This window comes from Myxine glutinosa, chromosome 4 (assembly GCF_964187855.1).
Source record: "Myxine glutinosa chromosome 4, kmMyxGlut1.1, whole genome shotgun sequence".
Taxonomy (NCBI): Eukaryota; Metazoa; Chordata; class Myxini; order Myxiniformes; family Myxinidae; genus Myxine; species Myxine glutinosa.
In genome coordinates this window covers 61,591,660-61,617,167 of record NC_136264.1, presented here as the reverse complement: position 1 = coordinate 61,617,167, position 25,508 = coordinate 61,591,660, and the positions used below count along the sequence as shown (strand labels likewise).

General features: G+C 47.7%; 1 protein-coding gene across 3 annotated transcripts in view; it reads right to left on the bottom strand.

Moving 5' to 3' along the window:
- The window catches only part of UBE4B (ubiquitination factor E4B), a 167,722-nt gene extending 158,613 nt beyond the window's left edge, over nucleotides 1-9,109 (bottom strand). The window contains exon 1 of one of the 3 annotated variants that reach the window (XM_068112397.2): nucleotides 8,943-9,109. In XM_068112397.2, the coding sequence (XP_067968498.2) occupies nucleotides 8,943-8,966 (24 nt within the window). In that variant the 5' untranslated portion in view covers nucleotides 8,967-9,109. The remainder of the gene's footprint in view (nucleotides 1-8,942) is intronic. The other 2 variants (XM_068112398.2, XM_068112396.2) reach the window with 2 other exon arrangements.
- Nucleotides 9,110-25,508: the final 16,399 nt, after the last annotated feature.

Below are 25,508 nucleotides of genomic sequence, written 5' to 3'. Positions count from 1 at the left end.
AAAACAAGAAGGGCACTCCTCGCAAAAAAAAAAAAAATAATAATAATAATGATAAATAAATAATTTTCAACTCTCGCATACCTCCACCAGGCTGTTTAGTTTACATTTCTTATCCCACCGATAGGCTGGATCTGGATTCGGACCTGAACAAAAATCTAATCAGGTTGTTCTCGTCATAGTGGGGCGGCTTAGCCCAAATATTCAAAAGAATTGTGCATTTTGTGATACAAGCACCAAATTTGGCACAAATGTACATTAATATGTTGCGAACATTTTCAGATATTGGGCCACTTGAAATTCTCTCTTTATGTCCGCCATATTGGATTTCAAAATGGCCGCCACTTGAAATCAACATTTGCTATTATCTCTGGACGTAATGCAGCTATTGACTTGATTCTGGTATCTAAATGTATGTTTTTGGGGGCAAGGAATCCAATGGTACCAATTTCAACTTAATATTATCTATCACAGTCTGTTATATAATTTTATTTGGAAATTATCTAGGCAAATATTGGATTCAACACAATACTTTGAAAAGAATGTCTTAGTTCTGTAAATATAAATAAATAAATAAACTATACTAAATCACTAGTAACAACTCAGACAAGCTCATATATACTGGCAGTCTAAAATATAAATTAATATCCCATTAGGAAACAAAGTGACCCATTAATTTGTGTTTTTCATATGCATATTTTATGTAACATTACATTCATATTGTCAATAAATACCAAACATGCATAATCCCCTTTTCCTAGACCCTTTAAGCCATCTTTTGTGTTTCTAGAGTACAGAAATTCTTGTATAGGCTTCCATCTGTCTTGTTTCTAACAATGCACTGTAGCATGTCTTTAACAATGTTTACAAACATGACTCCACTACATGTCTTTAATCACAGCCCTGACCCAAATAAAAGAGTAGAGAGGCTGCATGTGTGTTGACCCACATCAACTGTGTTCTTTGTGTGTGGCTGTGTTTAAATCACCTTGTGACTCCACATAAATGAGTTAATTACATACAATCTGGGCTCAGCTAGACAACATTGTGTGGTCAGCAATGAAGACGAGAGTCTGAATTACATGTATGCAAAAGACCTTGTGAACCAGTGAAGCAAATACACGGGTAAGCATGAATTAAATCTAGGGCATGATATAATTTCCATGATGTTTACCTCTACACTCAATGGTGGAAGGAGGTAATGTTTTGATCCCAGCTTGTCTGTATGTCTGTTTGTTAGTCCACAAAATTCCAGACAAAGCTTGTAGTAGTGGTAGTTGTAGTGGTAGTGGTGATAACAGAAATTGTTATATAGAACTGAACTTATATTATTATTATATGCAGAAAATAACTTCATTTCTATATGCCCTGCAGTGGACAGGTTAATTGGTTTATGCACTGAAGGGGTCACCCTGGTGTGCACTGCTGTGTTCTGCCTCACTGAGTTGTTCAGGTATGATGTACTCAGCACAAGCTTACCTGATACACATGTGTGCTGGCTAAAACCACTTGTCTGGTGGGCACGACAGAGGCAGGTTGTCTAATAGCCAACCTGGTCTTACTTTTTTGGGGTTTATCTGAAATTCTTACTATAAGGCTTTAAATTAGAAATGTTTTATATAAAGTAGTATTTTGAGTGAAGTGTGTATTCCACACTGACAGTTTTGACATGTTCTGAATTTAACACGAAGGCTGTAATTAACAGAACGGGGTATGTCTGGAAAATGTACTGTCCAACCTAATAAGAGTTTAGACTGATTTATATTTAAATCTTGGCTGTGTAAATATTGTAAGAATTTATGAATTCAAATGTTTTGTAAATATTCAATAAATTTGGGAATATTTTTTAACTAAAGAATCTCATGTGATTTTATTTCTCTTCTTGCCTCCGGTATGGGTGAAAATTTAATTCCGGCATAATCTCACAAAACTAATTCCCTAAGTGTGCCAAGCTAAATGCTCTACGATATAGAGGAATTATCCTCCTCTCCATTAGTATGGCGGAGGAAACCCCTCTATTATATATACTAGGGCATGCCCGTACTATATATAAGCTAGGACGTGCCCGTACGTGGGTGCCCGTTCCTTGCCAAAAAAAAAAAAAAAAAAAAAATTTGTGTAGGGGTTGTGTGTGTAAACATCCTAGGGCGTGCCCGTACGTGGGTGCAAAAAAACATGCGTGCAAACAACAACAACAAAAAAAAACTTTGAAACCACGTGGCAGTAACGACCACAGAACCCCCCCCCCTCTATTTACATGAATGGTTTGGTCCATTCGCAACGACCACAGAACCCCCCCCTCTATTTACATGCAATGGTTTGGTCCATTCGCAACGCCAAAGCGAACGGCGAACGGCTAAATCGCCATAGCTCGGTAAGTACTTGTCCGATTAATTTCAAACCTTGAAAAGGCACATCCTCGGGTCCCCAGCAATATACCTGGCAAGTTTCAAGTATATCGGACCGGTAGTTGTCGAGAAATCGTTGTCGCATACATACACACACACACAGAGATTAATGGAATTATAGATAGATAACAAAATGTTAACATTATATCATTGTATCGTTGCAGATTCAGAAGACAGTTCCACCATGTCCAAGAGCTTCAGACGAGCTGATGTTGAGCGAACTTCACCATCAACATCACAGCACCTCACCACAACTGACTGGAAGTTATGCCTTATATGTCAAGAGGACAAGACGGAGACACTGACCAAACCTGACCAATCAAAGAGAAAAGACATTGGGAGTGGGTACAGTTCACTCGCAGAGAACTTGGTCAAATTCAGTGAACTTGGAGAGCTTCCAGGATCATTTCACCTGGAAAGACTCGATGATGGTCATGGCATTGAAGCTGCGATGGTTGCACACGGTGCAAAATATCATCAGACATGCAGGCTCCAGTACAACAACACCAAACTGCAGAGAGCACAAAAGAGAGCACTCAAGAAAGAATGTGAGAGCGATGAGGAACAAGCTGCATGCAAACGCACCAGGTTACATTCACGCTCATCGAGTACAGAGAAGAAGGTCCCAGAAAATTGTTTCTTCTGTGAACAACCTGCTGGGGCTGACAGTCTTCGGAAAGCTGCAACATTCCAAATGGACAAACGGGTGCGTGCCTGTGCAACCCTTCTTGGTGATACAGAACTGCTGGGCCGTCTCATTGGTGGGGACATGCTAGCGTTGGACGCCCAGTATCACCCACGGTGCTTGATAGGACTTTACAATCGCACAAGAAAGGCCCAGTCAACAGGATCACAGGACACAAAACAAGAGCGAGCAATGTCGGCAGTTGTCTTCGCTGAACTCGTCCTCTACATTGAAGAAACCAGACAAGATGAGGAGACGGCACCAGTATTCAGATTGGCTGACCTTGTCCAGCTCTATCAGTCCAGAATGGAACAGCTAGGAGTCCAGCTCGACATAAGAGTCCACTCCACACGACTGAAACAGAGACTGTTGGCTCAGTTTCCTGACATGCGGGCACACACCAAGGGGAGAGACATCCTGATGGCATTTGAAGAAGATGTCGGTGCTGCTCTTGCCAAAGCCTGCGAGCTGGACAGTGATAGTGATGCAGTCCATCTTGCCCATGCTGCACAGATTGTTCGCCGTCACATGTTTGGAGAAGCCAAGCCCTTCACAGGATTCCCTGAAGTATGTCAAGAAGAATCTGTGCCACCGTTGCTGCTTGCCCTAGTCAGTATGATCCTAGAGGGACCCAGCATCAAGGAACAGATGGCAGACACTAACCCTGCAGCAATTGCCACAGCTCAGATACTGAAGTTCAACAGCATCAAACACAAGCGAACACGTGGCACCACATCATCCACCAGTGTCAGGCACAGTGTTGCACAGGAGACCCCACTTCCAATATACATAGGGATGATGCTGCATGCTCATACACGCAAGAAGGAATTGGTCGACAGACTGTCACACCTTGGCCTGAGCATCTCCTATGATAGAGTGCTCCAGCTCTCAGCACAGATGGGCAACAGTGTCTGCCAACAGTTTCACAGAGAACGAGTGGTCTGCCCTCCGAAGATGCGTGGCAAAGTGTTTACAACTGCCGCTATAGACAACATAGATCACAACCCCAGTGCAACAACATCAAAGGACTCCTTCCATGGTACCGCTATCTCCCTCATACAACATCCTTCTTACACTGGTGAAGGAGTGGATCGGAGTATCGTCATTGTTGGAGGATCTGGGGATGCACGGTCCAAGACAGTCGCCCCCTTGCCGCACTACTACACTGATGTACCCCCTGTCACTAGCAGCATCAAGAAGTCGCCTGTCCCAGCTGCTAAAGTGGCGTCATTGACCAGAGGAGACTTCAAACAGCAGACTGATGAAGAATACCAATGGCTAGGCAATGCAAAGCGAGTCCTGGAAGACAACACTGGTACAGTGGACAATGACAACACATCTTGGGCTGCATTTGTGCAGCTCATCCCTCCAACGAAGGCAGCTCTGGAGGAACATGTCAAGAGGGCAGTGTATCAAGGTGGACATGTGTGGGGTCAGATACTGCTGCCAGCACCAGAGCTCCCTCCACCAACCAACTGGGGTTGGTCAAGGACTGGAGAAGGACAGTACACACCTTACTGGACCAGGCTAACTGAGGCAGCTCACAGCTGCATTGAGCTGGTTTCTTGCAAGTGCAAGAAAGGGTGTGTGAGGCGCTGCAAGTGCAAAAAGGCTGCCCTTCAGTGCACAGCCCTCTGTGTGTGTGAAGGGGACTGCACATGACGATGAGTCAACAAAAGTATTGTGTTGAATCCAATATTTGCCTAGATAATTTCCAAATAAAATTATATAACAGACTGTGATAGATAATATTAAGTTGAAATTGGTACCATTGGATTCCTTGCCCCCAAAAACATACATTTAGATACCAGAATCAAGTCAATAGCTGCATTACGTCCAGAGATAATAGCAAATGTAGATTTCAAGTGGCGGCCATTTTGAAATCCAATATGGCGGACATAAAGAGAGAATTTCAAGTGGCCCAATATCTGAAAATGTTCGCAACATATTAATGTACATTTGTGCCAAATTTGGTGCTTGTATCACAAAATGCACAACAGGTTTGCTATGCTGCTACACTATCACCGAACCAACTCATCCAACAAGTTTTGTCATCACTAGTTCGCAACCTTTTTTAGACATCATACTACATACCGTTTTTGGCCCTGTCTCTCAACTGATGGTGACGAATCACTAAAAAAAAAAAAATCTAAAAAAAATCTCATATCCGGATTCAGACCTTCACCAAAATCGAATCAATTCATCCTCGTCACACACCCAACCTGCCCACCAAGTTTCTTCCTAATCTGTCCCCAACTCAGATATTGTGTTAGATATCATGTTCGGCCCTATCTCTCAATGCTGAAGAATAACTAAAAAAATTCTAGTATCCGGATCTTCACCAAAATGTAATCAATTCGTCCTTGTCAGAAGGACAGGGTCCTTCTTATTGAGGTAGGACAAACGTATGTACCCAACCAATCCACCAAATGTAATCTGAAGCTGTCCACAACTTTTTGAGATATCCTGCGTACAAACAAACAGCCACCATACCAAACAGACAAACAGACAGACAGACAGGGGTGAAAACGTAATCTCCGTCCACCTTAGGTGGGTGGACGTAATAACCAAATAATTTCATGGGAAAGAGATCGACAGCATGCCTGAAGAAAAATCATTATGATGGGATCAAAGGTTATTTACTATTTCCACAACCTTAGTACATAGATTTGCCCAGAAATTCTTAGCAGAGCAGCACTTGTACTTATGCAAAACAAAATGTGATCAAATTTCAAATCAATTGCGGCAATCGGAAATTCAGGCTTAAAAACACAAAATACACAGTGGGGAAGAGGATGAGGAGGAACCGAAACCTAACTCGATGAACACGTATCACCTAACCTAGCCAAGGTTGGGTAACATGACTACAAGTGGTAGAACGAGCATAACGCACCATATGACAGGTGCCATATTTAATGATGCAAAACAACAGGTTATATTACAATCAATCGATCATAATTTACAAGGACGTGTAAATTTCAAAAGGCAAAGATTTCCATAGCTGAGGAGCATATCTGAAGAACGTTTAGCCACAAAACGTCATGTACTACGGAAAGCGTGAAATGTGAGCTACCACCTTTAGATTCCCGTTATTAAACTATGGAGTTCTTAATGGATTTGAGTTGTGATTATGTCAGAAAAGCAGACAAGAACAAATTCCTTTTTGGCTAATAAGCGATATTTAAAAATGCACAATTTAAATGTGCCACCCATCATAAAATCTTTAGTTCAACCCAACATCAAAAGTATAGTCAGGGCCCTTAGGGATATTTTGGGGCCGCTTGGTTCAAATTCTTCCAAAAGCACCAAATTTGGCCCAGATGTTGCCCATGCCATACTCTTTCGATTTTTGACGGGCGCCAAGACGGGCGCCCCCCCCCCCCCCCGGGGGCCCCATATTGGCGAAATACTAAATGGCCGCCAGCCGGATTAGAGGAAAATCAGTTAAATAACCAAAAGGGTTGGAATCATGTATACCACTTTTCAGGGGTTTTCGAGGTCGAGGAATCCAATTATGATGTTATTTTGATGATTCGAGGTCAAGGTCAACCCTCAAGGTCATCTTAAAGGTCATTTTTGAGTCAAACATGTCGGTTTTTGAGTTTTTTGTCAAGATTTACACGAGGTTCACCATTTTATGTTTCTGGGTTGGGTAATCGAACTCTGACCTTATTTTTGACAATTAGAGGAAATATTTACATGTCTATTTCCTAATTTTCAGGCATATGCAGTTCATCAGTCTAATTACAAAGGTACGGATTTTGATGTTTTATGAACTGTATGCCATATCCTTGTGTTTAATTTTTGTGCGATCATGATCCGGGTTCATGTATACATGATTGTATACATGTCATAAATATGACGTCATAGGTCATGTGACCTGGCGGCCATATTGGATTTTATGAAAACCTTAAAAATGGATCCCTGCCTTCATTTTCGATCGATTCATTTTGAACTTTGACCACTTATAGTACGCCATGTGATTGGATGCATGTCCTAATTATGACGTCATAGGTCAGGTGACATGGCGGGATGGACCGGTATGGTCCCCGGATCATACCGCCCTTGGCGCCCGTCAAAAATCGAAAGAGTATGGCATGGGCAACATCTGCGCCAAATTTGATGCTTTTGGAAGAATTTGAACCAAAATATCCCTAAGTGCCCTGACTAGTATTAACTGACAAAAGACAATTGGCGAAACAAAACTGTATTGATAGCATTGCTTTGTTACCTGTCAATGGAAGCTCAAGGTCAGACACGTGCTTAAAATTTGCTTACGCAGTCATGGCACTTTGTATTGAAACGAAGCAGCCACAAAATACTGGCAATGGACATTTTTAGAATAGAACACTTGACAGCAGTGATGATCATACACTAGTCCATTAAAAGCAGTTTCTAGGAGCTTCTCAACTGACCCGCTTCAACATAATGAGCATCATTTGCAAACACATTTGTAATATGCTAATGCCGTCTATCTGTCTGTCCCACCCTGATTCATGGGAATACTCCTGTGAAAGAAAAAAAAAATTAAGGAAAAGCTGCTTCAAATGAATCCTATCCTTCAGGAAAATTATAATTTTTTTTCTATCAGACAAAAATAAATAAATAAATAATTGCACCTGGGTAGTGTATAGGCAACAGACCACTGCCTTGATCACTCAATTTTTATTTTTATTTTTATTGCTGTTATGAAATATATGACCTCCCATTTTGAGCTATCAACCAGCACAAAATTACCATGGGCTTCTGCTAGTCTTAACCATATTTCACAATGACTCCGACTTACCTTGATTGTCCATTAAAATTATTGGTTTAAATTATGTACTCAAACGAAAAAAAATATTAAACGACGAGTTGTTGATAAATGCCTCAAAACTAAAAACGTGTTGCGCATAATTTTGGTGGTAAATACCAGAATTACTAAATGATAATTGATATGGGTACATGCTCAAATATCATGTGATATTTACCCTCGCCAGAGAGGATATTGCATTTGAGTCCTTTTTGTTTGTTTGCACAGAATAAATATGATTTTCTCTGCACCCGTTGGTCCGATTGGCAGGAAATTTTCACCATAGGTGCACCTCACCTGTGGAATTTTTTAATGATAATTATGACGTCATTGGCCACGTGGTTCGGCCGCCATCTTGGAAAAACCGAAAACATTTGCACCTCTATAGCTCTGAAAGCGCTGCATAGAAAAAATTAAGACAAGGCTCATTGTAAAGAACTCTCCATGTGGAATACATGTTGTTAATGATGACGTCATTGGTGCCACATTGGTCCCACTCCCAGGGCAGGTTCACTTTGTGCTGCCATGACAAACCATAGGTTGGCAACCATTGCGCAGACTCTGGTGTGTCTAACGTCCTCCTCAGAAGGTAAACTCATTATGGTAAAGGCAACTTGGTATAAATAGCACGATAAAATAACACTTGGCACGGTCTACATGACGCCATCATGACCTCAATTTCGATTCGTGTGCGTTTGCCAACGATGTCAAAACGTTCCTTCATTCCAAAACCATAAACCTCCATCTAAAACTTCCACCACATTCGAGATCATGTGACCACCTCGTGGTTTCACCGCCACGACAGGAAGTTAACCGCAAATCGTCACACGCTATCAAAACAGCTTCGTCACGTCGTAACCATCACGTCACAAGTCAATTTATCACTATCAGGGGGGTCACCGAGAGATGTTGACGTCACGACGTGCCTGGGTTTGTGCCACGAAACCCGAGAGATCAATAAAATATAAAATAAACGATACGAAATAGAGCGGAAAACAACAACAAAAAGAAACCAGCGGCGCCATGACCGAACGGTACACAAACAGTACACAAACAGTACCTCGTCAGGACTCAGTTCCTCCATAACGAAGCGGATTCCGGGAGTCAATTGTCAGCCCAGCACCGCTCAGCGGACAAGCTGTCTACGCTACTCGTACTATTCATCAAACCAGGGCCGCCGCCATATTGACTTTACCCACGTCACTTCCGCTCTGATTCACGTTTTTTCAAAAGATATTTGAATATGGACAATGTGTTGAACGATCAAAAAAATGCTTTTCTGAACTCCACGCGTTTTTCCTTCGGGATGACTTGACGATTCCGGAAGGTGTATGTGTCGTCATAAACCGCTGCGATAAAAACTACGTCGCTTCTGAACTTTTGATTTTTTAATATTTTTTCTTTAAAGCGCAAAACACTTCGTTTTTGATTTCTATTAAATTTAAACCGAGACCTAAATATTATAATGAAATCCCACCGCCCAAGACAGGTTTGGGGAGAGTTTGGTCTTCGTGTTGTCTTTTCGTGTTGTATTGTTTATTTTCAAGGCCCTGTCTATTTATTATCTACGCAGATATAGGTGTACTTTTTACTCCAGTGTGAGTACGTTATAAATAGATCGGCTCACATTGCATCTTACTATAATTCACCAAATGTCCGTCCGTCTGTCTGTCCGTCCGTTCGAAGGTACCGCAAAAACGGCTGAACCGATCGCCAACGATATTTAGGGTGGGTACGGTAATCCTGGGATCTCCTGGAGTAAAATAGGGTATTGAAGCACGCGGTGCTATGCGCCCGACTTGCTACCAAGGAGGAAGCGGACAACGCGGTAAGTTTAATGTTCTTTATTCAAAGAGGTCACTGTAGCACTGGCGCGCTCCGGGCTGCGCGCCCGGTGTATATCCTGAGGCCACGCCTACCCCTCGGGCGTGGCCGCCGCCCACTTGGTGCGCGGAATGATGTCACCACGCCAGTGGGCTTTCGTGTCCGCCACACGCGCCCCCCCAGAATTCCCGCGCACCTGGAGGGCCAGTTTGCGGGGCAAATGGATGACCCGGCCGAAGCACCCTGTGGCGACCGGCGGCGTCCGGGGTGCAGGGATGCCAGGTGGGATGCCCCCGGCTGTACCCGGGATGGGTGCCGGACCGGGGGGCGGCGTGCCTGCGGTGCTGGGCGGTGCCGGGCGTCCGCCCGCAGGGGGGCGGTCCCGACGCGGGGGCCGAGCCACCGGCGGTGGGTGGTCCACGTCGAGGTGGGCCGGCTTGAGGCGGTCTATGGAGACCCGGTCAGGAGTGCCGCTGATGTCCAGGGTGAAATGTTTCACCCCGGTCTCCAGCACGCGGAAAGGCCCGTCGTACAGGGGCCGCAGTGGTGTCCGGTGGGCATCGTGCTGGACGAAGACGTACTCCGCGGTGCGAAGCTCCGGAGCGACGTGTGTAGGAGGGTGCCCGTGGTGCGCCGTCGGCACCGGGGCGAACCTCCGGGCGGTCTCCTGCAGCGCAGAATGCTCCTGCGCCGCAGACCAAGGTGCCGTGGGGTCGGGGAGGAACTCGCCCGGCACCCGCAGCAGTTGTCCAAAGACCAACTCCACCGCGGATGCGCGCAGGTCCTCCTTGGGCGCCGTCCGGAGGCCCAGCAGGACCCAGGGGAGCCTGTCGACCCAGCCGCCGTCATGGAGGGTGGCCCGGAGCGCGGCCTTCAACGAGCGGTCGAACCGCTCGCACAGGCCATTGGCCTGGGGGTGGTAGGCCGTGGTTCGGTGCAGCTGGACCCCGAACCCCCGCGTGACCGCGGCCCAGAGCTCCGAGGTGAACTGGGGGCCGCGGTCGGACGAGATGTCCGAGGGGTCGCCGAACCGGGCGACCCAGGTGGCGATGAACGCCTGCGCGACGTCTGCCGCCGTCGTCGCCGCCAAAGGCACGGCCTCCGGCCACCGGGTGGTGCGGTCCACCATGGTAAGGACATGGGTGAAACCCCACGAGGGGGGCAGAGGTCCCACTAGGTCCACGTGCACGTGGTCGAATCTACGTGCCGGCACCATAAACGGGGCCAATGGGGCCTGGGTATGCCGGTGCACCTTCGCGCGCTGGCACGCGAGGCACGTCCTGGTCCAGCCGCGGACGGCCTTCCGGAGGCCATGCCAGACAAACTTGTCGGCGACCAACCTCTGGGAGGCCTTCGTGCCCGGGTGGGACAGGCCGTGGATGGCGTCAAAAACCTGGCGCTGCCAGCCTGCGGGCACGATGGGGCGAGGCCGCCCGAGGGAGACGTCACAAACAAGGGCCATGCCCGCGCCGTCGAAGGGCACCTCGGTGACGCGGAGGCCCGTGACGGCGGTCCGCAAGGCCTGGACCCTGGTGTCGGCGGCCTGGTCCGCCGCCATCCGGGCATAGTCGATGCCAGGGTGGACTGCGTGGGCGACGGCCCGGGAAAGGCAGTCGGCCACCGGGTTGTCCTTTCCCGCGACGTGTCGGATGTCCGTCGTGTACTCGGACACGGCCGCGAGGTGACGCTGTTGCCGGGCCGACCACGGCTCGGCGACCTTGCCCATCGCGAAAACCAGCGGCTTGTGGTCGACGAAGGCCGTGAATGCACGGCCCTCGAGCAGATGGCGGAAGTGCCTGACCGCCAGGTGAAGCCCAAGCAACTCGCGGTCGAAGGTACTGTAATGGCGTTCGGGTGGGCGAAGTTGCCGGCTGAAGAACGCTAGCGGTTGCCAAGCACCACGCACCCATTGCTCGTGCACCGCGCCCACCGCGTAGTCCGAGGCATCGGTGGTGAGGGCGATCGGTGCATCGGGCGCCGGGTGCGCGAGCATGGTGGCGTTGACCAAGGCGAGCTTCGTGCCCGAGAACGCCGCGTCCATCTGCTCGGTCCAGGTAACGTCACCTTTGCCCAGCTTCCCTCGAAGGGCCTCGTGTAAGGGGCGCAGGAGCTGGGCGATGCGGGGCAGGAACCGATGGTAAAAGTTTACCATGCCCAGGAACTCCTGGAGCCCCTTGATCGTGCGGGGGCGCGGAAACCCCTTCACCGCCTCCACCTTGGCCGGTAGGGGGACGGCCCCATGCTTGGTGACGCGGTGCCCCAAAAAGTCGACTTCAGCGACACCGAACCGGCACTTGGCGGGGTTCACGATCAGGCCGTGCTGGCCCAGACGTTCGAAGAGCGTGCGGAGGTGACGAAGGTGCTCTCCGCGGGACGCGCTGGCGACGAGGATGTCGTCCAGGTAGACGTACAAAAAATCCAAGCCGTGCAAGACGCTGTCCATGAGGCGCTGGAATGCCTGAGCTGCATTTTTCAAACCGAAGGGCATCCGAAGAAATTCGAAAAGCCCGAATGGCGTGATGACAGCCGTCTTCGGGATGTCCTCCGGCCGGACAGGGACCTGATGGTAGCCGCGTACGAGGTCCACCTTTGAAAAGAAAGACATCCCCGCCAACCGGGCGGAGAAGTCCTGGATGTGGGGGACGGGGTAGCGGTCGGGTGTGGTGGCGTCGTTGAGGCGCCGGTAGTCCCCGCACGGTCGCCATCCCCCGCCGGGCTTGGGCACGATGTGGAGCGGGGACGCCCATGCGCTCTCGGAGCGCCGCACGATGCCGAGCATGATGCACGATGTTCTAGCGAACTCCGCTTTAGCTACGGCGAGCTTCGTCGGCTCGAGGCGGCATGCCCGGGCGTAGACCGGTGGCCCGGCGGTGGGGATGTGATGCTCCACCCCGTGCTTGACGGTCCCCGCCGAGAAGGTGGGCCGTGTGAGGGCCGGGAAACCCGCGAGGAGGCGGGCGAATTCGTCCGCTGCCGGAAGCGTACAGATGAACCTGGCTGGAACGGAACCGCTCAGCAAGCCACTCGGCGAGCCGCTCGGTGAGCCGCTCTGTGAGCTGCTCAACAAGGCGGGCAGCGCGCACGCGAGCGAGCTGAACGTCTCAGCCTGGACAAGCCTTCTGCGCTTTACATCGACCAGTAATCCATTAGCACATAAGAAGTCCGCGCCGAGCAGTGCCATGGGCACGTCGGCTGTAACGAACGACCAACGGAAAACCTGCCCTCCGAACCACAGAGAGAGACAGCGTTTTCCGTACGTGCGTATAGACGTAACATTGGCCGCAAGCAGCGCGGGACCTCGGCCCGCGGTGTGCTTGTCGGACGTACCGGCAGGAACGACACTCACCTGCGCCCCCGTGTCGCACAGGTAACGGCGCCCGGACAAGGTGTCCATTATGTACAGAAGGCTGTTTGAATTGCCGACGCTCACCGTTGCCACCGAGCGCCGGCTCGCCCGTTTCCCGACCTGCCGAATGAGCACGGCGGGCGACACTGCCGAGCCTCGTGGCCGAACTTGGCGTGGAAGAAACACCAGGCAGGCAGCTGCGGCGTCGGAGGCCGCGGTTTTCTTTGCGGCGGCGGTGTTGGTGGGCGGGGCGTGGCGGCGGACACGAGGTGCGGTGCATCGGGGAAAGCCTTGGGAGCCTCGGGAGCCTCGGGAGCGGCAACCGCGCCAAGACTCGCCTGCGCGTCCAAAGCCGCGTAGTATTTGTCGGCCTCGGCAGCGAGTGCACGGGGTTCCGTTAACGCGGAACCAGCCAAAGCGAGGCGGACTCGTGCTGGCAGCTGGCGTCGAAATAACGCCCGGAATAGAGCGTTCAGGGTTTCGTCGCCCATGAGCGCCAGCATATGGTCCATACGGACCGACGGTCGCGTGTTCCCGATCTCGGGGAAGTCCAAGAGGCGATCGGCCTGTGCGTCCACCGTAAGGCCGAACGTGGCGAGGAGGAGACGCTTGACCGCCTCGTACTTGCCGTCGGCAGGTGGATCCCTTAGGACCGATACGACGCGGGTGGCCGTGCCGGGCCCGAGGGCGGCGACCACATGGCAGTACATGGTCTCGTCCACCGTGATGCCTTGAAGTCGGAACTGGGCTTCTGCCTGCAGGAACCAAACTTCGGCTTGTGACTCCCAGAATTTGGGGAGCTTGATGGAGACCGCGTTGGTAGCCATTGTTGAGGTGGTTTCGGGTGGTCAGCGACGGCTGACTCGAATGTCGGAGGTCACCAATGAAGCACGCGGTGCTACGCGCGTGACTTGCTACCAAGGAGGAAGCGGACAACGCGGTAAGTTTAATGTTCTTTATTCAAAGAGGTAACTGTAGCACTGGCGCGCTCCGGGCTGCGCGCCCGGTGTAAATCCTGAGGCCACGCCTACCCCTCGGGCATTGCCGCCGCCCACTTGGTGCGCGGAATGATGTCACCACGCCAGTGGGCTTTCGTGTCCGCCACAGTATATTGTTTTTCCAATTTCAGCTTTGGCCTCCAGCATTTTCAGGTTTGGACTCCCACATAACGTTATTTTCCCGGGTGCCGCACAAACGGCTGCACCAATCGCTGCATGGCTGCACCAATGTGCTGCACTGATCGCTGCACAGCTGCACCGATCGGCTGCACCGATCGGACTCGGTGACCTCGGACAAAGACCTTTTATAAGGACACGGGTTGAATCCCTGCTTGAGAGAATGCCAACCCCCTCCCCGCCATCACGGTTGTCTCTCCAACTCACAATCTCACGAGATATGTGGAAAGGACGACCCAAAACCAATTATCTTCTTTTTGATTCGTATATAAACATCATTTAAAGTAAATAATGACCTCGGCCAAAGTTCAAACGACGTGAGTTTAATCTCTACATGAGAGAATTCCACATAGCTATTTGGGCGGTGTATAAGCTAACAGATCGCTGTCTCCATCGATCTTGCCGAGGCCGTAACACCTGTCGGCTCAAAATCCTTTTAACTGTTGACTTGGTAATTTTTACAATGAAGGAAACATGTTAAAAGTTTATTTTGTGATTTATGTGTGATTGGAGTTATGTTGTTTGGAATGAAACAAGAGAAAAATGACCACAGTGTGGTCACCAGCTGCGACGTGTAGAATCATGAGGACATCCGTTGCAATATGCGCTACCAAATTCAGGTTGCTGTAGTTAAATTGTTAGTTGTAGTTAAATTAGTTAAATTAGCTGTAGTTAATTCTGTGAAACGAGATTGATATGAAAACATTCATGTTGTCTGTGTTGCTAAATTTATTCTGGTTTCTTCAAACAAATCGCGATTTTAGTCCGCGGTGTTCTTACCTCATACCAACGCACATCCGAGTGAATGCGCATGTGCTATTTAATAATTACACCTAATTTGTGTCAGGTTCTGTGAAACGAGATTGATATGAAAACATTCATGTTGTCTGTGTTGCTAAATTTATTCTGGTTTCTTCAAACAAATCGCGATTTTAGTCCGCGGTGTTCTTACCTCATACCAACGCACGTCCGAGTGTATGCGCATGCACTATTCAAAAAGGCACCCCAACAACAAGAACAACAACGCGGTCCTCTCATAGAGCTGCTTGTCGCAGCTAAAAAGAGATATCGAGTTCAAGTAAATGACGACATGCCTTCTTCTTTCTTCTTCTTTTTAAAAGTTTAATGGCGCTTTCAGAGCCGCGAGGCTCTATATACGCCACGCACCCTAACATCAAAACAAAACCAAATCAGGAGGTTTACACTAGAAAAACTAGAGACTCACACTGCTAACCCCGTATCTTTGATGAACTTTAAAACTGATCTACAAAACCCAGGATGTTTCAGATCCAGCCAGCAAAAGGATTCCGGCAGACCTGACCACGTGATCCCCATTCCGCGGACAGAAAGCTGAAGACGAGATCTAGCATTATTATAACGCGGACAAAAAGAAAAAACATGGTCCAGATCTTCGGGAACCTTACACCAACCACACCACCCCGAGGGATGGCACCCGATCCTGTGAAGATAAAAATTGAGAAAACAATGTCCAATTCTAAGTCGAGATAAGATAGACTGCTCCCTACGAGGGAGCCGGGGAGACGACCCCAAGGACACGATCGATGGATGCACCTTATGACACCACCTCCCCTTAGGGGAGGAGTCCCAATGACTTTTCCATATAGCATTAATTTTCTGTTTAATTAAATTAGAGAGGTCTGCCTGGCCTAGTGGAACCGGGGTTTCGAAATCCAGATTGAGGGCGCGTTTGGCCGCCTGATCACACACTTCGTTGCCTGCAATGCCCACATGGGCCGGGACCCAACATAGATCGACGACCGTGCCCCTCCAATGGGCCAAACTTACGAGGTGAATTACCTCCAGAACCAATTCGTTCCTACTGCCAGGCTGGAACGACCTAAGCGCTATCAGTGCCGAGAGAGAGTCGGAAAATATGACCGCTCTGAAGGGATGAAAGTCTATAATCCATTCAAGAGCCAAAACAATTGCATAAAGTTCTGCCTAAAATACCAACAGGTGGTCTGAAAGCCTGAAAGCCTTGGTCACCTTCACATCGGGGATGCAGAAGGCAGCCGCAGTACGGCCAAGACCCGGATCTTTGGAGCCATCTGTATAAGCATGGAGAGATTGACTCCAAAACTTGTGAATGAATTCAACAGCCATGTTACTTGTCACGACGGGATTGTCCCTGTCTGTCATACTCTGTAAATCCAAGTGAATTCTTGGAACCACGAGGGTCCAAGGCAGCCATAGCGACACTTTATTGGCTGAGTTAACCGGGGGGAGGTCCAACCCCAACCCTTTAACCGCCCTGACACACTTGAGACCAAAAGGGGGAAGCCGACGGAGATTACCGAGAGCATGATACTCCCAGCAATCCAGGAACAGAGAACTGCCAGGATGATTTACCCCGAAGGAAATGCATTTGGACCAGTATTTGAGAATAGACACTTCCAATCGAAGTGACAAAGGCAACTCACCCGCTTCAACCAGGAGAGCGCTCACTGGAGAGCTTTTAAAGGCACCAAGACATATGCGGAGAGCTTTGGACTGAACTCCTTCCAACCTCCTCCGGATGGACAGGGACATGTCCCAAAAGGCTTGACACCCGTAATCAAAGTGCGAACGTATTAGAGCTCTGTACAAGATAAGGAGGCTATCCTGGTGGGCACCCCAAGAAGTTCCCGAGATACAACGGAGAAGGTTGAGACCCTTCGAGCACTTAGCTACAAGTTTGGCACAATGGGCATTCCAGGTTAAGCCCTTATCAAAGATCACCCCCAAAAAGGGGACCACCGGAGAGACTTTTAGAGCCGTGCCATTGACTGTTAATCTGACGTCCTCAACCTTTCTCTTGAGGGTAAAGATTCCGAGCTTAGACTTTGGCCCAGAGATGGCAAAACCCCATTTTGCAGCCCACTGCTCAATACTGACAACATCAGCCTGAAGGCGCTTGGAGATGAACGCACAGTTCCTGCCCCGAACCCAGATAGCTATATCATCGGCAAACAAAGACAAATTGCCCCGCACCCCTGGAAGAGAGGCAACATCACTTATCATTATGTTGAAAAGGGTGGGGCTAATACAACTCCCCTGAGGAATACCCTTTTTAGTGAGAAACACGGAGGACAGAGCAGCACCAACACGCACTTGAAAAGATCTGCCAGACAGGAAATCACGGACCCACCAGAAAAGTCTGCCCCTGATGCCTAACTGGTGAATCTTAAACAGAAGACCGTCCCTCCAGACAGAATCATAGGCCTTCTGAATATCAAGGAAAACCCCCAGCACCGACTCACGGCCGATGAACGCCTTCCTAATGTCATTCGCCAGAGAGACTATATGATCTGAAGAGGACCGACCCCTCCTGAATCCACTCTGGTATCTATTAAGCAGATTATTATTTTCTAAATAAAATATCAGGCGTTCATTAACCATCTTCTCCATAAGTTTGCTAACAACAGAAATAAGAGCTATAGGGCGGTAAGAGGATGGATCTGTATGACGACATGCCGTGATGGTTTCTACCATCTAAACGTGAACTTCGCGGATCGCCATATGCAGATTCGCCACGGACCCATGATCGATGTTTCTATACGTGAATGTACCCGTTTGTTTGCGAACGGGTAGGCCTACGTTTTTCATTGAAGTCCTTCACGAACTTGCTGTCCATGTCTGACGTGCGACTGAAGGTGCTACAGAATTGTGGAATTCATTGGTTTCATCCTTTAGCATTCGCCATATCTGCATTGCCTGTTTTCTGTTTGCTGTTTTCCTGTTCCCGTAGCACGGGTATCTCACTATTAACTACTTAATTCATTGGATTTACTTGGATGTAGAGACTTGAAGCATTGCTTATTTGCCCCTTGTTACAACAGCATTTATTCAAGCTTTTGTCACTTTTTTGTCACTTTCCTTTGTTTTGTTGTGTGTTTGTTTTGTTTAAAGGTGGGCGCGATTCGGAAAATTTTAAGTCCGCTTACCGCTTATCCGCTCCGTCAGCCCGTGTAGTCCGATTCGCTTATCCGCTTCAGCGGCCGAAAATCTTAGTCCGCTTACCGGTTATCCGCTTATCCGCTTCGATTTTTTAAAAGCGCTTCGACGTTTTTAAAGCGATTTTTGACGTTTCTAAAGGGAATTTAATGCTTTTTAAGCCTAAATAGCCATTTCTAACTACTACAAAGACAAACAAAGCTTTTAAGATCAAAAATATACATTTTTATTTAAATAAAATTTATTCAAAATTTATTGAAATAAAGTTTTCCACTCGACTCTACTCTACTCTACAGTTAATTTAAATATAATTTTAATATATGCAAGTTACATTAAAGAAAAATCAATTTGCCCGTCCTTTCTTTGACAAGAGAGTCTACTAGTCAACAGACTAGCAGTCTGTTGACTAGTCCTCGTCTTCCTCCTCCACCTCGTGGGCCTTCTTGAGGATTTGGAGGTTGCCCTTCATGAAGACGAGGGCCTCGAAGTTCGGTGCAGCCAGGGCCGACCTCTTAGGCCTGAGGACGTCCGGTCCGACCCGTAGCTGAACACGCGCTCGACCGAGGCAGAGCTCGGGAGCGGCGTGTTATGCCTGAGAAATAGAGTTACCCAAGCATCACGGAACTCGAGCGGGAAGAGATTGGGCGAGAGCCCCGGGTTCCCCCTCAGCGGCTTCCTCGACCAGTTGTTGACCTCTTCCCTGATCTTCTCCTCGAGGTTCTCCTCCTGCTGCCCCTCCTCCATGGCGAACAGGTAGTCCGTACTGCTCGAGCCGGGCTGGGGTGCTGGGACTGCTGGTTTGCGTCGCTCGTGTGCCTGTCCCTGGCACTGCCGCTGGGCTGGAGAGTCAGAAATCTCTCCATCTTGACGTTATTGCCGCTCTAGCGTCCAAAAAAATATTCAGTTTTCACTTATTATTCACTTAAATAAATATTCACAATTCTAGAGTAACGGCTCAGGCCAACAGCTGATTTGGCGAATCGCGATGCGCTTTAATTTTTCGGTAGTCCGCTGATGCTTATCCGCTTCGGTTTCCGGGGGTTGTTCCGATTCGCTTATCCGCTTCGAAAACGTTAGTCCGCTGCAGCGGATAAGCGGATTTAAGCGGACTTTCAAAGCGGACCGCCCACCTTTGCGTTTTGTTTTGTTTTTTTGCAAGCTTTTTTTTTTGTCGCTCAATCTTTTCGGTCTCACTATCTGCCATGATCTTTCCTGGGAAAACCACATTTCCAAGCTAGCCTCCAAATCCAGTCGCGGACTGGGCATCTTCCATCGTGCGAGGTCTTTCCTTGGCACACCTGAGCTCCTCACCACATACAAGGCTTTCATCCGCAGCTCAATGGAATACTGTTCTCCCCTCTGGGCCTGTGCTCCTGCCTCACACCTAGCTCGGCTTCACGCCGTTGAAACCAAAGCTTTCAGGATCATTGGAATCTCCCACGATGAAGCTAACTTCGTGGGTCTTTCACTTACTCACCGCAGGCAGGTAGGTGGTATTTCTGTCTTCTACAGACTCCTCTCCAGCCTTGCTCCCCCAGCTCTCACTGTGCTCTGACCCCCAAATACTCCTACAGGTGACACAGGACCTGCCAGAAACCCTCTTCTGGTGAAACTGCCAAAATCAAGACTCTCTGCTCACCTTCTCTCTTTCATTCCTCTTTTTCCCGCCTCTGGAACAAACTCCCTCACTCTCTTCAATCCCACTCCTCCCTCCAGGTCTTTCAAACAGCTGTTCACCACCATCTCTTATCTTCCAGCATCCAAAACCTTGATCTTTTCTACCCCCGTTATTTCACCCGAAGTCCACTTTTTTGAAATACCGACTTCTTTTCTGGAAGTCTTAGCAGTGTCCATGTGTTTTATACCTCTCCCACCCCCCTCCCCCGCCGCACCCCCTTCCCATGCCTCCTCCAACCGAGCCCTCTCCCTCCCACAGATTTCCCGATGTTCCGGTTTTCTGCTGTTGTACTTGTGTGCTTCCCCTTCTCTCCCCATCTTGTGTCCCGCTCCCTTTATTACATGTTTTATGTGTCGGTTTTTTTTTTGTGATTATGTTAGCTCTTACAAGAGCCTCGATCTTGTATCCAAAAAAAAAAAATTAAGCCATTCATTGGTGTGCCGTGTGCGTCAAAGCGTGGTCCTTCCACAATCTTTGCAGGGCTCACCTTGCACGTTCCTGCACCCCTCTGCCCCTGCTGCGTGTGCATCGGAATTTGCTGTTTTTCTGCACAAACGCCATGGATGTCCTCGCCGGAGTTGTGGGCTGGATGTCGGGGAGATGGTCATTGTCACAGCCTCCAAGGCTTCTTCATTCTGGCTTGAACCTCATGGAGGCTTGGCACAGCTTTATTTATTTATTTTTTCTCGCTACACTTCATGGTGCCTTTGCTGTGCACCAATCTGGGTCATTGCAAAAAAACAAAAAAAAACATTATCTTTATTTTCATTTTATATTGTAAATCATTCACAATTCAGCTTTTGGCTGCGATTATTGGTAAAACGATGAATTGAATTGAAATTGAATTTACTTAATCCATAATCCAGCAGCATAATCCATAATCCAGCAAGACGGAGGATGCCACCAGATAATCAAATCAAATTCAAATTCTGCATTCTAATGAAGTACATACTAGTGGGGCGGCTTAGCCCAAATATTCAAAAGAATTGTGCATTTTGTGATACAAGCACCAAATTTGGCACAAATGTACATTAATATGTTTCGAACATTTTCAGATATTGGCCCACTTGAAATTCCGTAATTTTTTTTTTCAAATTTTTTCTAATTTCGTAATTTCAAATTTTTCGGGTGACACCGTCACAATTTCGGTCTTCGAGGCCGGCCGATAGGCAAAGTGTGACCGGAAGGGACGAGGTTCTCCTGACCACGTGGCCCTCGATCTGGGAAGCGAGAGGCGTTCCATTAGTGGACGCGCCCCTCACGCCCGACTTTTGGGCGGCCCCGGCAGGCCGTTTGTTTTGACGTTCCGTGACAGGCCCCGCACCCCCACCTCCGGGCCGACCGGAAGCTTGTGCTGAGTACATCATACCTGAACAACTCAGTGAGGCAGAACACAGCAGTGCACACCAGGGTGACCCCTTCAGTGAATAAACCAATTAACCTGTCCACTGCAGGGCATATAGAAATGAAGTTATTTTCTGCATATAATAATAATATAAGTTCAGTTCTATATAACAATTTCTGTTATCACCATTACCACTACAACCTCCACTACTACAAGCTTTGTCTGGAATTTTGTGGACTAACAGACAAACAGACATACAGACAAGCTGGGATCAAAACATTACCTCCTTCCACCATTGAGTGTAGAGGTAAACATCATGGAAATTATATCATGCCCTAGATTTAATTCATGCTTACCCGTGTATTTGCTTCACTGGTTCACAAGGTCTTTTGCATACATGTAATTCAGACTCTCGTCTTCATTGCTGACCACACAATGTTCGCAACATATTAATGTACATTTGTGCCAAATTTGGTGCTTGTATCACAAAATGCACAACAGGTTTGCTATGCTGCTACACTATACAGTAAAGTATTTCTCAAATCTTTATTTATAGTTTTGAGAACTCAATACCTCCACTTCTGTTAGTGTTTGGCAATGGTGAAATTTAGCAAAAACAGCTAAACTTTGGTTGCTTCTAATCGGCCAATCACAATTGGGTGGGCCAAATCAAAAATTCGTGTATATGAACAGAGAATATTTGCCCATAAAAAACACGAAATATTTGCGATAAGGAGCCATTGTTTATTCCACAACGCTTGGAGCTGGGAGCTGAATTAATAAATTTAGAGAGAGAAATGGAGATAGGAGGAGGAATGAGTCAGGGAAGCCATATTTGCATCCATCGTCAATAGATGGGCACAGAATGGAAAGATGACAGCATTTGTTTTCCACAACATTCAAACTCAGGACATTACTAATACACCAAGGCAAGTGCATTATACCAAAGGCAGTGCCAAAAGTTTCCTTTTAAATCTGCTGCCCACTACCACCTCATGTTTCCCTTCGGTTTAGACCGCTTAGTGTCTTCCCCCCTTTCACTTGCAGATGGTGCCAGCATACGTCTGAATCTGTTTCCCCTTCACCCCTCAATACCCGTTGGCACATTTTCCCTGTTGCTCTGCTCTTCCGTGAGCCTTGATACCTGCAAGCAAACAAAGTGTTTCACTCCCATACAAGTGGAAGGGTGTGAAGTGCTCAACATCAAAAGCACCAGCGAAGTACAAACATACAACTGATGCCGAAAGGAATGAGTCACTCACAGTACGTGTAGCAAGTAAGATTCAACTGTTCATTAGAGGAACCATGAGCAGTTTAGTGCTAAACCAGTTTATTGCACACCAAATATAGAAATTTCCTTTCAAAACTCAAGCTCTCGAGCACACTCCTCAATGCAGGAGACACAGTCTCACTCCAGCACCTTCAAAATCAGTGACACTGATGCCGACATTTGATGTTTGCTTGGTGTGTGTTTTCCATAAAGAGTCAAACACTTTACTTAAACATCCAATAGCTGTTAACATTATGCTTTGGAAAGGGTAAAGTGAAAATGTACAGTAAGTTTTTGCAAGTGGGTTTCACAACAAGGTCCATATTCAAAACCGAAGGTATCACCAATTATATAGTATTTTTTTTGTCTACAAGAGCTGACATTAATCACAAAAAACTGACACATAAAACATATGATAAAGGGAGCGGGAGACAAGATGGGGAGATAGAGGGAAGCACACAAGTACAACATTTGAGAGGAGGGACATTGGGAGATCTGTGGGAGGGAGAGGGTTTGGGGGGAGGAGGCATGGGAAGTGGGGGGGGGGGGCCTGGGGAGAGGTATAAAACACAAGGACACTGCAAAGACTTCCAGGAAAGAAGTCGGTATTTCAAAACAGTGTATCTGGGGTGAATTAATGGGGATAGAAAAGATCAAGGTTTTGGATGTTGGAAGATAAGAGATGGTGGTGAACAGCTGTTTGAAAGGCCTGGAGGGAGGAGTGGGATTGAAGAGAGTGAGGGAGTTTGTTCCAGAGGTGGGAAAAAGAGGAATGAAGGAGTGAAGGTGAGCAGAGAGTCATGATTTTGGCAGTTTAACCATAAGAGGGTTGCTGGCAGATCTTGTGCGACCTGCAGGAATATTTGGGGGACAGAGCACAGACAGACTTGGGGGAACTAGGCCGGAGAGGCGTTGGTAGAAGACAGAAAGACCACCAACCTCCTGCGGTGAGTGAGGGAAAGGCCCTCTGAGTTTGCTTCATCGCGGGAGATTCCAATGATTCTGAAAGCTTTGGTTTCAACAGCGTGAAGCCGAGCGAGGTGTGAGGCAGGAGCACCGGCCTAGAGGGGAGAACAGTATTCCATTGAGCTGCGAATGAAAGCCTTCTATGTGGTGAGGAGCTCAGGTGTGCCAAGGAAGGACTTCGCATGGTGGAGGATGCCCAGTCGGCGACTGGCTTTGGAGGGCACCTTGGAAATGTGGTTTTCCCAGGAAAGATCATGGCAGATAGTGAGACCCAAAAGTTTGAGTGACAGAACTTCTTGGAAAGGATTGTTTAGAAAGGAGATGGGAGGGTTGTCCAGTCGGTCTTTAAGGAGAGACATAGTAAGAGTGTGAGATTTGTCAGGATTGAAAGACATGTTCCACTTGTTTGACCAGTCTGTGATTTTGTCCAAGTCTTCAGAGAGTGAGGAGGCTGCAGACTGCCGATCTGAGGGATGAGGAATGGAGCGGCAGAGAGTGGAATCATCAGCAAAGAGATAAAGAGGATTTTCCAGAGAGTCGGAGAGATCATTGATGAAGACCAGAAATAGCACAGGGCCCAGAACACTGCCTTGGGGAACTCCAGCCTTTGGACCTTCCTTTCGAAGGAACTTTCGATCAGCAGTATTGCTGCTCAAATGGCGTATCTCAGGCCTGACTTTTCGACCACCGTGTGGTCCAGTTACCAAGTGATCCTCATCCTATTTGACCATATCAGGGAAGGTCACTTCACTTGATCACGCGGTAGTCGAAACGTCATACAACAGTTGCCAACACAACGGTAAAATAGTTGGTCCTGTAGTGCCTTCAGTTTTGAATGTGGGAGGGAGAGGACACACCAAATATAGAAATTACGTACTGTTGGTATCCGTTAAACTTTAAACTGTGCGTCCTGTCTGCAAGCATTAGTTGGTGCATGTTAAAGATCCCACGTCCTTCGTGAAGAGTAGGCGAGCTATCGCCGACAACGGCCTGGCCAAATTCCAGTCCTGATATAATATTCTTGTAAAACAAGCATTCTGAGTATTGCGCTGCAATACATGTCCACTACCGGCAGTCTGTCGTCCGGAAAACACCGGTAGGGGACTGATAAGCCCGCAAGGTCGCTCCGTGGAGCAGCCTGCACGTATTGCACTGTGTGGATTATATAATTACCAACTCACGGTCTGAGGTAACTCGGCTAAAAATTATCCGATTTGCACCAAATAAAGTTCATGAATGGTTGCACAGACCCCTACTTCTCATTAAAGGGGAAAAAGAATGTAAATCGGAGTTAAAATAAGCCCGCAAGGTCGCTCCGTGGAGCAGCCTGCACGTATTGCACTATGTGTGAATTATATAATTACCAACTCACGGTCTGAGGTAACTCGGCTAAAAATTATCCAATTTGCACCAAATAAAGTTTATGAATGGTTGCACAGACCCCTACTTCTCACTAAAAGTGGAAAAAGAATGTAAATCGGAGTTAAAATAAGCCCGCAAGGTCGCTCTGTGGAGCGGCCTGCACGTATTGCACTATGTGTGAATTATATAATTCCAACTCACGGTCTGAGGTAACTCGGCTAAAAATTATCCAATTTGCACCAAATAAAGTTTATGAATGGTTGCACAGACCTCTACTTCTCACTAAAAGTGGAAACAGAATGTAAATTGGAGTTAAAACAAACAAGGAATATTAACAGCTTTGACTAACCGCACTCCAAATTATAGTCCGGAAAACTGTTGGGGAAATTACCAAAGTTCAAAGTGCCATAACTTTGTCAAAAATGATCGAAACGTCGTGAAGTTCGAACTTGATCTGTAACTTATCATGAGGAAATCATGTACCAAGTTTGAAATCATTAGCATTAAGAGTAAAAAAAAGTCTGGAAAGCTGTTCTTTGTGTGATGGACGGACAGACGGAGGGACGGAGTGCAAACCTATAGTCCCCTCCGGTGTACACTGGTTTGGGACTAATAACCAGCATAACCATTGCCAAGAAAATGGTCAGACAGCACCAACACTCTGCAGGTAGTGCTGCACAGCTCATCATTCAATGAATAAAATTGA